Source organism: Chiloscyllium plagiosum, chromosome 11 (assembly GCF_004010195.1).
Source record: "Chiloscyllium plagiosum isolate BGI_BamShark_2017 chromosome 11, ASM401019v2, whole genome shotgun sequence".
NCBI classification, from domain to species: domain Eukaryota; kingdom Metazoa; phylum Chordata; class Chondrichthyes; order Orectolobiformes; family Hemiscylliidae; genus Chiloscyllium; species Chiloscyllium plagiosum.
The window spans coordinates 22,257,100-22,273,226 of NC_057720.1; the positions used below are offsets into that span (position 1 = coordinate 22,257,100).

The window sequence follows — 16,127 nt, forward strand, 5'->3', positions numbered from 1 at the left end:
GTCTTTTCCAGCAACAAATTTTCAGCAACTGTGGGATACAGTCAAGCAGAGGCCAATGAGTTTGTAAAGGATTAGGAAATGTTGGCAGGAAACCACTGCATTATCTTTGCAATTTCTTTCTGATGCTGTTTGCTGCAGCAATTTTGATATGCAAGCGATATCACAGCAGTGCAGCTGCACTGTAACCAGAATCCCAATATGGGAAAGAAATAGCTGATAGACTGGATTTGTGACAGTTAGTTCAGAAACCAATATGAGGGTGTTACTTGCCTAACTGCATCTAATCAAACTGAAGTCATGCGAACATCATCATTGAAACACCACTAACCAAAGCCACTGGAGACCATGTGAAGATAATTATTTTCTTCACATCTGATTGATGTTTCACCTAATTGGTTGGGACTTCCCAAGTCACTGAGTCAAGATTGTGTGGGCCAATCAAACTTGGGAAGATTGTGTGGGCCAATCAAACTTGGATACCATTTGGGTTGGGTCTCTCATAAAGTCCTGATGTTTTCATTCAGCTTAACTTCAACCTCAAGCATCAGTGAGCTGATTATTAGTGACCATGTGCCCTTAAGGTACTATGTTTGCTTGCTGTCTGGAAAGCTAAGCCCAAACCAACACAGTGAGTGACATACTTTAGTTCAGAGTGAACATGGCTCATGCAACTTGCCATATTGGATACTTTAGCTTAAAAATGTGTTGCTGGAAAGCGCAACAGGCCAGGCAGCATCAATGGCACAGGAGAATCGACGTTTTGGGCATAAGCCCTTCTTCAGCTCTGATCTCCAGCATCTGCAGTCCTCACTTTCTCCTATATTGGATACTTTGTCATTCCTCATCAGGGTCAATGGGTTCAATGCAAGAATTTCTAGGTTTTTGTGTCTAAACTGTCAGAAATGCCTGAATTGAAATAATTTGGAACACATCCAAACATAGAATTGCACAAATATTATATCTCCATATACCTGTATATATACATTTGGGTGTAGATTTACAATTTATTTCCTCAAACCGATATGCATTAGAGATGTGGAAAATCACATCTCACAGAAAGCAAAGTAACAAACAGCATGATAAAGTCATTCATCATAGTCAGCGTTTAGACAGTAAGGCTCATGTTAAGCCAGAATTTTGAGATGGATTTCATGGTCAATTGGGCCAGTTTAAAATGGATGGCGAGCTCAAGATCACAAAACCAATTACTAATAATGTTTAATTTAATTTTCCATTAGTAAGCCCTCTTAAAGCTGCGACTTTGTACTATAGTCTGCAAGGTTCACAGAAAAATGGCCAGCAATTTAAAGAATCATTATTAAAGGAATTTGCAGTTAATAGCTGTAACATGAGTTAGATAAAGCTGATATTCTACATTCTTGAACCTGTCTTTTTAATACCAGAAGTGGGCAGATTCAAGGTTGAGCAGGGCCACATTTTAAATGCTTTACGCGCTAATCTTAGGATTTGTATATCAGTGACAAGAAACACAACATGGGGAACAATCGCTTACTATTTCCCACAATTGTGATCAGATGTACATCACAGGACAGCAACGAAATTCATTCACTTTAATTTCACCTCAATTAAAAAGGAAAACTATTGGCTGCCATTCCTTAATCTCTTCCTCGGCTTAACCTCTCCTGCCCATAGCTACAGGCCTTAAACACTTGTTGGGCCGAAGGACCTGTTTCCACACTGTAGGGATTCTAATCATGTCATCTCACCAACCCCACTATTCCCAATCACAGATAAGACAATCACAGGTTATTTCGTCACATCTCATCACTTGCATTCTCATTTCAACCTCAATTGTTTCAGTACCCCCACTAAAATATGCGCTACATCACGTCCTGTACAATGAAGCTTTCAAAATCCTGCCTAATCTTTGGCCTTCAATTTACCACAAAATATTTGCAAAATAACATCACTACCTTTTTAGACCTTGTCCTCAGAGAACCCCTTAGTCTGTCCCAATCTAGTCATTTATCTTGGTACGTCCTCTAGTCTATGTTTTATTGAGTTATCGAGTCACGGAGTCATACAACATAGAAGCAGACCCTTAGGACCAGAGTACGCTGACCAACAAACACCAACCACACTAATCCCATTTACCAGCACTTGGTCCATAGTCTATAATGCCATAGCATTTTAAATGCTCATCTATTTCATTTGAAGTATATTGGAACACAACAACTTAACCATTTGTTATGTCTTGTAGTTCCTAGATGTTAGTTTTCATCATACACTTTTCGTCTCGTGTGCTGGAGGTTCATCGACTGTATTTCCTGCAACTTTCCATGTGGTTGGTAGTTTGATACTTTGTACATTTGGCAGCATAATGCAGTTTTGAGTGGTATGGCATTCTGATTATACACATAAACCTTCATGTGAAAAATATAGTTCCAGTTCCTAGCTGGAATAGATGACAATATCGCAACAATCATTGCCAAATTTGGTTGCATCACATTACATTAGATTAGATGTTTCTGTTTAAAATATGGCATATTCTCAAAATTGCAATCTTTACAAATTGCAGGTCTATAATCTGTCAGAAAATTGGAGAAATTAAATTCAAATTTAAAATATTGGGAATAAAAACTGGCATAATTTAAAACTGTTGAATAGTTGCAAAACTAACTAGTTTTTTTTAGTTTTCTTTAGAAGAATGAAACCTACTGGCCTTACTTGGCCAATACATGAGTACAGTTCTTTGTAAACACTAATAATTCTTTTAGCCTCTGAAGTGGCTGAGCAAGCCACTCAGTTAAATATAACAAAGAAGTGCACCTGGACAGTATGGGTTTCAAGAAGCAGATTAATCGTATTTTTACATGACTGGAATTTGTAATGCCCATCCTGCCTGTATTTTGTGACAGTCTTTTCCACCCATCATTAACTGACAGTTATTTCACTTAAATTTCATCTTAATTTGGCAGATCAGTATAAATTAAAACTGAAATATCACAACATTTGCATAATTTATACATTTTATCCCAAAACATACAACATGAAGCTTAGTAAAATGTTAAAGGTGATTCTCCAATGGAACAGTAAATAGTGCGATAGAAACCCGAAGACCTACCTCCGCCATTTTTGAAAGTTCTGTCCAATCATTCTTGTTGTAAGTGCACATGAGGCTGGCAATAATAATCTAAAACAAGAAATTCGATGATATATCTGTTACAGCGGCATTTACAAAATAATATGAGAGAAAAAACATTTTTAATCAACAAATAAATTGCAACCTTCCTTTTCAGGGTGTTATACATTCACACAGGATAGGAACAGGACCTTCATCCACCGTGTCTATGCCAATCAACAAACACCAAACTACACTAATTCTATTTAACTGCACTTGGTCCCAGGCCTACTATGCTCTGGCATTCTAAGTATTCATCCAGATGCTTCTTAAGTGTTGCAAGGGTACTTGCTTCCACCATCTTGTCAGGTAGCATATATCTACTACCCTCTGGGTGAAAAAGTTTTTCCTCCGATCTTTCCAACACCACTTATTCTTCACCTGCCACTTATGCACTCTCATCTTAAGAGAGTCAAAGAGTCAATATTGTTTTAACATATAATTAATTGTTTCAACCTCATTGACCCCCATCTCCAAACAGTCCACTTCTACTTCCTTTGCAAAATCCATGAACAAGAGTTCCCTGGTCAATTTGCTGTCTCAGTATCTTCCTGCCCCACTGAACTAATTTCTTCGGCTCTCATCTCCATATTTTTTTCCCCTTACCCAACATCTACCAACATACATCTGTGAATCATCCAATACCCTATGTGTTACTTAACATTGTCCAATTTTCTTGCCCTAACCATTTCCTTTTTACCATGGATGTCCAATCCATCAATCTCCAATCACCTATTGGAGTAAGTTGGTGTAGAGTTCTATTCTGAAGAAGGGTCATTGAACTGAAAATGTTAACTCTGTTTTTCTCGGTCTACAGATGCAGCCTTTCCTGCTGAGTTTCTACAGCATTATTTTGTTTTTGTTTCAGAGCTCTCTACTACTCCCTTGAACAGAGTTTGAACCTGTCTCCATCCACTCACACAATAGAGTGAATGGACTCTTCTATGCCATCATCATTTGCTCATTCAATAATTCTATGGACATGGAACTTTACCATTTTGAGGCAACAGTTCTATTAGTGATCTACAATTGGCACCTGTCATTAGTTGCTTAGTACCAATACCAAAAAATACACTGAGTATCATTGTTATTGCCAATTCACTCTTATGCTGTAGTGTAACTGAGTTTAATACTCTAGCAAAACAATCAGATTTGATTTTGCAGATAGATTATTCAGTTTTAGTAATGTGACTCACTTGCTCATTCTGTCAGTTTCCCTATGCTCTGCAAATTAATTATTTCCCCTGTCTTTAAAGCTGGGCTCCATTCTTTTTGCTCTGTTCTGTGTGTGGGTAATTTTCATCATCCACATTGCAGTATAAGTCACCCTCCAAATCGCTAACCTTACTGTTTTCAAAAGTGATTACTGCCCTTGAGGCTAACCTGCTAAATCTGCCAAGTGAGTGCTCAGCGTTCTTCTGACTGCAGTGAAGAATACTGGTGACTTCTGACCTTTTTTCAAATTGCAAATCAAAATCTTAAATTAGAACTAGATACAAGGGCTTGATTTCCTTCCTTAGGGTCACAGAAGCAAAAATGGCACCAGCACTGGTGCAAATTGTTCTAATTAGGAATTGTACAACGCACAATGAGCCCCCTCAGTTCATTAGACTGCTAAATCTATCTTTTAACAAATAACTTTACTGTGTTGGAGAAAGGGTATCTCTGTTTTGAAGCACCCTCTTTTTTATTCACCTCCTATGTCAGCCTGCTGCTTCTTCCAAGCTAGAAAGACTCTGATTAGCCAAGCAACTTTAACAATGCCCTTATTTTGATACAGCTCAACTGGCTGGGCAGCTGGTTTGCGATGCCGAGCAACACCAACAGCACTTGTTCAAAACTCACCCTCGCCTGAGGCATGATGACCCACCACTAATCGTCTTTCTCTAGTGAGACAGCAGCCCAATGGTCCTCTTGAACTAATGACTTTTCCTCTATTTGGACGGAGAACCTGTCTCCACTCAAGTAAGGGGATGTGTTCTTGAAAATAATGGAGGTGCATTCAGATTAGGGCTTGAGATCCAGTGGTAGGACATTCTGGTGTTCATGCCAAGGGTACCATGTTCTAACGCTAACTGGGCATACTCAAAGACTGCCAGCCTGGTCTGAAGTAGCCACCCGGGTCAGGGCTGTGTCCACTGTCTGCAAAAGTGAGGACAGCAGATGCTGGAGATCAGAGTTGAGAGTGTAGTGCTGGAAAAGCACAGCAGGTCAGCCAGCATCCGAGGAGCAGGAGAATCGACATTTTGGGTAAAAGCCCTTCATCAGGAATGCAGCAATGCCATGAGAAAGTTGATGGCCTTCTGCCCTCTGCAAGGATAAGAGCCACCATCTTACTTTGTGTTGCCACGCACACACTCTTTCGGATGGCACGGTGGTTCAGTGGTTAGCACTGCTGTCTCACAGCACCAGGGTCCCGGGTTCAATTCCAGCCTCGGACAACCATCTGTGTGGAGTTTGCACATACTCCCCATGTCGGTGTGGGTTTCCTCTGGGTGCTCTGGTTTCCTCCCATAATCCCAAGATGTGCAGGTTAGGTGAATTGGCCATGTTAAATTGCCCATAATGTTCAGGGATATGTAGGTTAGATGCATTAGTTTGGGGTAAATGTAAAGTAGCAGGGGAATGGGTCTGGGTGGGTTACTCTTCAGGGGGTCGGTGTGGACTTGTTGAGCCAAATGGCCTGTTTCAATACTGTAGGGATTCTAAGTATTCTAACTGGACCATTCATCGCTGCCAAACATGAGAAGCTGCCTGGCTAACAGTTTGCTGATACAAATTTCCGTGTCCTGAGCTGACTAGGTTGGCTTTGGGCACCCAGGGAAGAGCCAGGAAGTTGCAGTCACCAGATACCTGCCCGGACGTTCATGTCAGGAGTTGTTGCTGTCTAGTTTTTGTCTTCTGCCTGGGAAAGCAACAAACTGCACTTAAATAAGAATTAGGAAGAATGAGATGTTAATAGATGGGCAGTGGGACATAGATTGACATCACAATTTTGAGATTCTGGATTAGAGGTGCTGGAAAAGCACAGCAGTTCAGGCAGCATCCGGGAAGCAGTAAAATCGACATTTCAGGCAAAAGTCCTTTTCCAGCACCTCTAATCCAGAATCTGGTTTCCAGCATCTGCAGTCATTGTTTTCACCTATCACGATTTTGACAGCCAAATGAGTGGGTATTAGAAACAGATTGATATGAAGGACCATGATGTGGAGATGGGGCACTAGCTGGCATGGCGTATATGCATGGCCATGGAATGGCATGTAAGAAACAAGAAGAGTGTGAGGGGGTGAGGGGATGCGAAGATGATAGTAGGAGGGCTTTCTTTTGCTCTATTCTTTTTCTTTACAATACCAGAGCAACTGAGGCAACCCATTCACACAACCTAACTTTATACTTGTGTATCTATTTCTGCACTGTCAATGGAGGCAAGGAGCCTAACTCATGGAATCATTTGCCACTCATCAACGAAGAACAGGGCACTTTTCTCTGAATTGAGTTTTCCCAACACTGCACTCTTGCTTCAGGAGTGGAAACACAGAAAGTGTGACTGTGCATCCTATACCAACATCTACTTTGTTCCACAGTAACTATTAATGCATAAAAACATTTGGAAACCATTCTGCAGGGGAGGGAAGTGGAGGGAGGGAGCAAATGTCCTGTATCAAGTTATTTCTCAGTCGTAAAGAAGTGTGACTGAAAACCTAAAATTGATTACATTTGGACGTAATACAATCAGCCTTCGTGACTTGTACTGACAATGTTGTGTTTATTCTGTTAAATGCATCACAGTGAACTTTGTTTAACCCTTACCTTATCCCATGCCTGTTTGAGCTTGTTGAAGTTATACACAATATCTTGTAGTTTTTTTTGTTCAACATAAATCATGTCACTGCCAGGTCAACAGTACTGTTCTGGTTCATTCTAAGTGGCAGCAGTGATCAAAGCAGCAATTTTGCGATGTCTGTTGATTTTGTGGAGAGCTATGATGATTAATTTCTCACTGTCTCTGTGAGGGTAGCAGAGCGATCCAAAAGGACTCAGGAAATTCTCTTGATATGGAAGTAAATGGTGTGTGTCATTCTTGTATAATTTCCTGGAAGTTCTGTGCAGCAATAATAGACACCTCCCTGTATCCGATGCACACTGAATGGGACATTTCTTTTTAAAGAACGCAATGACAAAAGTAATAAAGCAGGTGCATAACTACAGTCTCAAGGGAGTCATCCATTTAATCCTTGTTCAAACAGGCATGGCAAGGCTGATGGATTCATGTGAAGGGAACTATGATTTCAGTCAAGGAGGCTGATGTTAACCTATATGATTTCATGCATCATATTAACAACCTCTATGGATCAAGAGACTGGCTTTTGTACCTGATATAGGCCACAGAATTGTACTTTGGGGTCTGATTTCAGTTTTAATGCAATCTTTCACATTAGCCCTGGAGAAAAATCTAAGAATGCCACAGAAACATTGCTAGCTAGCAACCTGTGCTCTTGAAAATTTATAAAGTGGACATCCATCAGCTATTTCCCTCAATGTAATTAGTTATTGTGGGTTTAGTAACAATTTCAGTAATGGAGGTGATCATGTGGCAAGAAAATTCAAAACAAAGGAGAAGCAAAGCTAAGCTAAAGTATTTTCAACTAGTTTCTAGCAATTATTAAATGTGAAAACACTAATCAATCATATGTGGTTAAGCAGATTCTGCAGCGTTAACTACTGGAAGTGATTCATTTGACTTGAGAAATTAATTCTTCCGACACTGCAGAGGTGGGAAAGGTGGGTAAAAAATGTCATACCACACCAAGCAAAGTTTTCCAATTTGCTGTTGAAATTATTGAGAGCTTAAGTGTCAAACTACATTTCCAAGCAGAAAATATGACCACCAATAAGTCGCCTGAGGAGCTGCTATATTGTTGCAAAGGAAGTTCATAAATATCTGAAGTTTTAAGAACCCTAGAAGTGGAGGTAACACATCAATTATCCAGATTGAAAGGCAAGCCAAAATAAAATTGTAAAACACTAAACAGTCACTGTGAAAAATGCAGGACAAAGCTCGAGAGAGAACAAATATTGAGCTGGGAAAAAAGTATAGTGTTTTCTTCAGTGCATTCTCAACAGGATGCATGGTGAGACACATGGAAAATTGCTCTCATCGGGTGCACTTTTAATAGTTTCAGTCAATCCGTTTTTGATGGCGTAATAATCTATAAACGTTTTGGGTTTTTTTTCCCTTTATTCACCACTTGATTATATTAAACCAAACCAAACTTCACTATTAGAGGAATGACTTTGCAAAAAACATTGTCCCAGCTTGAGCCTCAACCATCAAGTTATTAGAAATAAGTATGGGGAAATAGGCAGATGGATGACAAAAAGCTTGCTGGGCCTTTTCTGAGGAAGGCCAACCACATTACTGTGGATCTCGATTCACATGGACATCACTTTATCTAGGTGGGCTTTGATGACATTTGATGATAGTTCACGGTTATCATCACTGCAACCTTGTTTCAATTGTTTTATTAATTTAAATCATCTTCTGAATTGGGATTTGGATGTAGGCCCTCAGAGCATTAGTGTGGACTAATGTAAGAATGAATTCTCATTTATATTATAATGCTACATTATACTCATGAAATGAAACTGATGCATGAAGAGAAACTGTTTTAAGTATTAACTCAGAGATGTCAGAGAGATGGGAGTACCAAGCTTCTCACAGCAGCATCTCAAAAGGAAAACAGAGGCTAGAGAGCCTTTAAAAAGCATAGCCACCAATGATGGATCAGATAAACTTGGGGATGCTCAAGAGGCAAATTAACATAGTGCCTGATTTGTGGGAGAGGTGGGCTGTGAGAAGATTAGATATTTTACATGTTTCATGACATAACAGACTTGTGGAAAGGCGTGATTATGACAACTGATATGTCCATATTTGAAAAGTTTCTTAATCCATTTTACATCACATTAATAGTACAAGAAGGATACATATAATTCTTCCACACCAGAAATGCACACTTTTTTTGGCCACGGAGAGTTTGATACCTCTCCATGAATAACAGCAGGTGTCAAGTTTACAGCCTATGTGGACCAGCAACAAAATCTTCACATGAGTAGCTTTGTTTAGATATAACAAATGCATGTATAAATGAATGAAGGGGTAATACACTATTTCATTAAATATGACATTTTCTTTCGCTTGAGTAAAGAACATTTCAAACCCTTTGGTGGGCAGGGTTTTCCATTCCTGGAGGTGTTAAGCTTGGAAACAAGGTAGAAACTTAATTACACAGTAGATTCAAACAGCATAGCCTTCTCCGCAGTCAAGGTCTGGGCAGGAAGATCATGATAGTCCTTCCCACTCCATTGCAAATCACGGTCCTTAAGTGGTCATTTAACGACCATTGAAGGGCCTCATCCTGCAGCCGCTGGTATTAACTCAGCCTCTGGTGGGCCTGTCACTATGCTATGTTGAAGGCAGCTAAAATCCTACTATTCACCGTGTCACCTCCTGGGGTGGGGAGGTGAGGGCATTCACAGATTAACCGAAGGCAATGATTGAGAGATTGGAGTTTAGGCCATTATATCTGACCCAACTGACACCTCTCCTCATGAACTCAAACCCAAGACTGTCAGCTGACCCCAGAAAATCATTCTGTCGTCCTGGGACTCCCAGAGTGCTCCTTAAAAGGCAATCATGCCCCTTGGCACTCTGATTGACTCACTACTCTCTCCGGGCAGGAGTTCAGGGCCTTAATATCAGGCGAAGGTTTGCTGGCTTGTTTGCCAATGTTTGATTAAGCAAACTTCCTTTGGAAGAGGCAGGAAGGATCTCTTGTCAATTTCTCAGCTGGCTGTCAGGAGCTGTCACTTTGACCAGATCCTACCTGTGATTTGGACCTTGCAGTGTGACTCAGTCGGAGCTCACTGTTTGTTTAATAATATTTGGAGAATTTAAAGTAAAAGCTCAGATCTGATCTTGAAGTACTGTACGGGAAAAATGAAAAATGGAGACATGCAATATTTTTCTTCTGATATCATTAACTTCTAAGTAATTAGCCTTTTCTAAACTATCAGTGTCAAAACTTTATTTTATAAATATTGAATTGTGAACATCAATTTGTTTTAGTCAATATTATTGTCTTCCACATTTGTTGTATAAATTGCTATAATAAAATAGAAAGATTACAAGTCACTCTGGAGATGGAACTATCTTTTTGTAGAGTTATGAAAACAACATACCCAGAGTACAGGATGTGATTTCCATTCATAAAATAACTTAAGGGAAAATATATCTTGCAATTTTTAAAATTAAAAAAAATTAACCATTTTATTCAATGTGCTTTTATATAGAAACAGTCATAAAATATATTCTTAAATTACTTTAAGATGGTGCCTTTATATAATTTTACTCCACTTGGCCACAATAAAGTTTTTTTTATTCTGTTACAACAAATTGAAAAATATGGGACATGATACAATCCCCTGCATCCACCTATTCCCAGAATGGGAAGTAATCTTAACGAGAGAGTTAACAGTTTGAAATCCTGTCATGTCTCTGAAAAGCATAGGAATTATCTTGTTATCAATTTATTAAAAGAAGCATGAAGTATCTGATGCCATCCACTGACACCAGAAACATTAGGTCTCTTTGGGAATTCTCTTCCGTGGAAACTGTCAAATTAGGTGGATATGGGCACATTAAACACTGAGACCAATGTAGCTTTAGCCCATAAATTTATTTTTTTTTTCTGTGCCAACGTAATAAGACGATTCTGTGCAATGATAAAGACAATCAATGCTAGACTGCTGACAGCCTTGACCTATAAGCCTCCCTATTATATAAGATTTTCCTTTATATGAATAATTTTTAAAAACATTAATCTTTGACCTTCAGTTTAGTCTGACTTGCATTTAAAAAAGGTTCAAACCCTTTTGTGTGCAGCTCCAAAGATCACACAGATCAGCTGGAAGGGATTCACTAAACTGCAGCAAGTTATTACTATAAAAATTATATAATGTGTAAAAAGAGTCATTGGTCAAAACTTGTATTCTTGTTTAGATAAATTTGGGTAAAATGAAGATAAGCCTTTGGAACTTCAGATGTTAATTGGTCTGAGAAAGCAACTCACAGTTGCTGCTGCAAATAAATTTGCTAGAATGAATAATCCTCACTGTCTGGCTCAGTTTCCATGTAATTATAAAACATCAAGCCATATAATTTCAGGCAATCATTGTCACCTCAAACTATTGAGGAAATAAGTCATGTATTAATGATGTCCATGTTCACAAACTTTGCATGTTTGGAAGTTTTGTAGAGGAGCATCTAAGTTAAACAAACTTCAATTTACCATCACATTTCTTAGAATATGTAACCATGCAAGATACATTTATAATGCAATATCAGCTGTTAGTCAAAAGGAATGATTCTATAAATCCATTCTTACTGATCATGAGAGGAAATTTCAGAATTACATCGAAAAAGATATATTATATATAAATATATATAAAATGTTCCTGCTGTAATTAACAATTTAATGAAATATTGTTTAGTTGACTACTGAATAAAAATACATGTTCTGTGCACTGACAGAAACATTCTGATAAAGTGACTCCTGTGGTGAAACTGAATTATGCTGAAAACTATGAGTAACTCCATAGAAAACAATTAAGCAAATGGTCTCGCATGATGTTTCATAGCAAGGAACAAAAATCAAAATTCCAGACAGGTTTACTATTAAATACAGTTAGCTGTATGTTATTTATAACAATGCAAAAGCAGTACCATCAGTATAGATGGAGGGAAGGGTGGAAAGAATACAAGTTTTTTTTTTGGAAAAATAAACACATATTTGCAGAGTACAGCTGCAGCTAAAAATGTATCTTCTGGGTCAAAATGTAGAGTGCATCAGATTTTGTTTCCTTTTTTAGTAAGCAGTTTCAGAACCCAAGTCATGAAGTATCTCTGCTTTGAAATCAGACAATGATTTCTATTAATTTAATTTCCCTACAGTGTGGAAACAGGCCCTTCGGCCCAACTAGTCCACACCAACCCTCTGAAGAGCAACCCACCCCACTCTGACTTATGCACCTAACACTAGGGACAATTTAGCATGGCCAATTCACCTGACCTGCACATGTTTGTGACTGTGAGAGGAAACCGGAGCAAACCCACACAGACACGGGGAGAATATGCAAACTCCACAATGATAGTCACCCGAGGCTGGAATTGAACCTGGGACCCTGGTACTGTTGAGACAGCAGTGCTAACCACTGAGCCACCATGACATCCCAATTGCACACTTGTATTATGAGTATTGTGCATATCAGCAGTAACTTATTTGTCAATGAGTAAAACAAAAATTACTTAAACTCGGCTGTTTTTTAGTTGCACTCACTCTGGGAACCTGGAGGTTTTGTCATCAGCTGTGAAATGGAAAACCATTCCACAGCTTCATTTGTAACCTGGTACAGAGATTACCCATGGTTCTGAAATCTTGAACACAAAATTTCCTCACTGCTTTGATGCAAGAAATCACATCAACTAGCTCACTGTGAAAAATAAAACATCTAACAAATGTCTTAATCACAATTTTCATGTTGCCTGCATTTCAGCACCACTGAATATAAAATTGTGAGAACAGCTAACCTCAGATACTTACCCAAGAAATTTAATTGAAAGCAGGGCCAAGAATTAGTAACCGTATATGGAGAATAACTTTGGAACAACAACAGATACTTCCCAACTCTCCCTGATAATTAAAAGTGCAAAAAGCATTTGAAAAACACAGAGTTCAACCATTGAATGTTTGTAAGATTTCCTGGAGTATAAATAAGACAGCATCAGCTATTTTAAGCAACAAAATGTTTAAAGATGCTTCACAGGAAACATAACAGCTAAAATTTGTGAATAATTGAATGAGCTTTAAGGCTGGACTTTATGGATCCTCTGACAGGATGTGGTATTTCCAGCGAGAGATGAGGAAGGGAGGGTGAACCATGTAAAGTCTGATGGCTCGCTAACCTGTTGTCTACCTGACACTGAAACTGGTAAACTGCCCCACTAATTAAAAGAAAAAAAATTCAGAGGTAATTCATCTTGTGAATAAGCCAGTTGACCCCAATGGTACACTGTCCATGCCATATATTTGGCGTAGGCAGACAAGACTCAAAAAATATTTTTAATAGATAACTGCGGAAAATTGGGGAAGGGAGAGGTGCAGTGTTTAGAGTGCAGTGGGGAGGGAACTTGTCTTATGGATATGGAGGACATCCCCTAGATATTAACCCCATTTTGTTTCTTTCCACCTGGATTTCAAAACCCACTTCCTACTTCTCACTTCCCAGGCCTAGGACCCCAATCCCTTCCCACCTAAAGCCTGGGATTTACCTTAATCTGAGAACGAGATGGGCAGCACAGTGGCTCAGTGATTAGCACTGCTGCCTCACGCCGCTACAGACTGGGGTTTGATTTCAGTCTCAGGTCACTGTTTGCATGGAGTTTGCACATCCTCCCTGTGTTTGCGTGGATTTCTGCCAGGTGCTTCAGTTTCCTCCCACAATCCAGGGATGTGCAGGTTAGGTGGATTAACCATGGTAGTAAGGCAGGGTTACAGGGATAGGCTGGGGGATTGGGCCTGGGTGGGAAGCTCTTCAGAGGGTTGGCACAGACTAAATGGGCCAAATTACCTCCTTCCACACTGTAGGGATTCTAATCACTGTTTTTCCTCTGGTGGTTTTCCTGCAGCCCTTGCAATGTCCACTACCAGGGTCTGTTGCTGCTGGAAATGCGAGGTAAGGACAGGGCTTCCATTCAGTGGAAGCCTGGAGGAGGGTTCATGAAGTCTAATGTTATTTGTTTAAGGTCACCCCGCAGTATGTTATTACAGGACAGCCTTGCAGAGCATCAGTTGGTATGGCGCAGACACTCATTCAGGGCAGGCATGTAATACTCACTACCCCTTTCGACCCTTGGAAAATTCAAGCCTTAATAAAACCTCAGTTGGTTGCTGTATCTGATGACAACCTCCTTAAGAACCCCATAAGCTAAACACTGCAGCAATAATATACATATAACAGGGCATGCAGAATAGATTTATATTTTTGTTTTCAATTAAATAAAAACTGAGCTGATTATGCTTTTAATTAAAATATTTATGCCAGACACATGAATGCTAAGCTCCATATGTTCCTAGTGCCAATAGGTTCATATTACTACTGGTGCAGGAAACAGTTGTCTAAGCAGCTGGGCTGTTGGATGTGGTGACACTGGGACTTAAACTGGCAGTTGTAGTTTTGCGGTTCTTCTCAGTTGGGAGCTAATCGCTGGTGGAAAAGGAAGCAGAAGAACTAGGTTCAGTAAGAGACACATACTGTTCATCCGTTAGAGAAGTGAAGGATAATTCGGTATGGTTCCCTTTACAGTGATTTGTTTTCAAATGTCTGCCAATTTCAAAATAATGAAAGGTTTGCAACAAAATGGAATGGAAATGAAATATCAAGCATGTGCTTGCACACTCCCAATTACTGGCCAATTTCCATTGATCATCCACAGTAGCCCCTTCATCATGGCAAATAACATTCTACCATGTCTCTTGTGAAAGAGAATTATTACACAGCACAACATCTATCAGCAGGATGGCTGACCTTCTGGGTCTGATCCCTATGACTCTCCTACAGTATCACATGCTTTATGCAAGGGCCAACAACAAGTTTATAAAGTGAGGTGACCTCAGTTTATTTTGTGATGGTAACTCATTTGCACACACCGAGGGGGCAACAGTCTTTCTCGTGTGGCCCACTGTTACCGTACTACGAACAGTTTTGAGTCTATCCAAAGCAGATACGTTTTGCAGTGAAGCAAGCTGTTAATGCCACATGCCATTCTTATTATAATGTGAGGTGAGGTGAGATCAGGTAGGTAAAAACAAGGACTGCAGATGCTGGAAACCAGATTCTGGAGTAGAGTGGTGCTGGAAAAGCACAGCAGTTCAGGCAGCATCTGAGGAGCAGTAATGAGTGGGGGAGGGGATGAAGGTGATAGGTCAGAGAGGAGGGTAGAGTGGATAGTGGAAAAGAAGATAGGCCATTAGGACAGGTCATGGGGACAGTGGCTGACCTAGAAGTTTGGAACTGGGGTGAGGTGGGGGAAGGGGAAATGAGGAAACTGGTGAAGTCCACATTGATGCCCTGGGGTTGAAGTGTTCCAAGGTGGAAGGTGAGGTGTTCTTCCTCCAGGCGTTGGGTAGTGAGGGAGCGGCAGTGAAGGAGGTCCAGGACCTCCATGTCCTCGGCTGAGTGGGAGGGGGAGTTGAAATGCTGGGCCACAGGGCGGTGTGGTTAATTGGTGCAGGTGTCCCAGAGATGTTCCCTAAAGTGCTCTGCTAGTAGGCGTCCAGTCTCCCCAATGTACAAGAGACTGCATCGGGAGCAACGGATACATAAATGATATTAGTGGGTGTGCAGGTAATACTTTGATGGATGTGGAAGGCTCCTTTAGGGCCTTGGATGGAGGTGAGGGAGGAGGTGTGGGCGCAGGTTTTGCAATTCCTGCGGTAGCAGGGGAAGATGCCAGGATGGGTGGGTCGGTTGTAGGGGGGGTGTGGACCTGACCAGGTAGTTATTGGAGGGAACAGTCTTTGTGGAAGGCGGAAAGGGATGGGGAGGGAAATATATCCCTGGTGGTGGGGTCTGTTTGGAGGTGGCAGAAATGTCGGCGGATAATTTGGTTTATGTGAAGGTTGGTAGGGTGGAAGGTGAGCACCAGGGGAGTTCTGTCCTTGTTACAGTTAGAGGGGTGGGGTCTGAGGGCAGAAGGGCGGGATGCGGACGAGATGCATTGGAGGGCATCTTTAATCTAGTGGGAAGGGAAATTGCAGTCTCTAAAGAAGGAGGCCATCTGGTGTGTTCTGTGGTGGAACTGTTCCTCCTGGGAGCAGATACGGCGGAGGCAGAGGAATTGGGAATACGGGATGGCATTTTTGCA

General features: G+C 40.4%; 1 protein-coding gene and 1 long non-coding RNA gene across 6 annotated transcripts in view; one reads left to right on the forward strand and one right to left on the reverse strand.

Annotated features, from left to right (window-relative positions):
• The window catches only part of LOC122554210 (dihydropyrimidine dehydrogenase [NADP(+)]-like), a 735,384-nt gene that overhangs the window by 178,664 nt on the left and 540,593 nt on the right, over nt 1–16,127 (reverse strand). Inside the window, exon 15 of one of the 2 annotated variants that reach the window (XM_043698867.1) lies at nt 3,086–3,154. In XM_043698867.1, coding sequence (XP_043554802.1) covers nt 3,086–3,154 — 69 coding nt within the window. Of the gene's footprint in view, nt 1–3,085; nt 3,155–13,797; nt 14,468–16,127 lie in introns of those variants that run through there. The other variant, XM_043698868.1, reaches the window with a different exon arrangement.
• LOC122554211 overlaps nt 1–16,127 on the forward strand; it is a 301,535-nt gene that overhangs the window by 15,685 nt on the left and 269,723 nt on the right. The gene's annotated exons all lie outside the window — the stretch shown is intronic.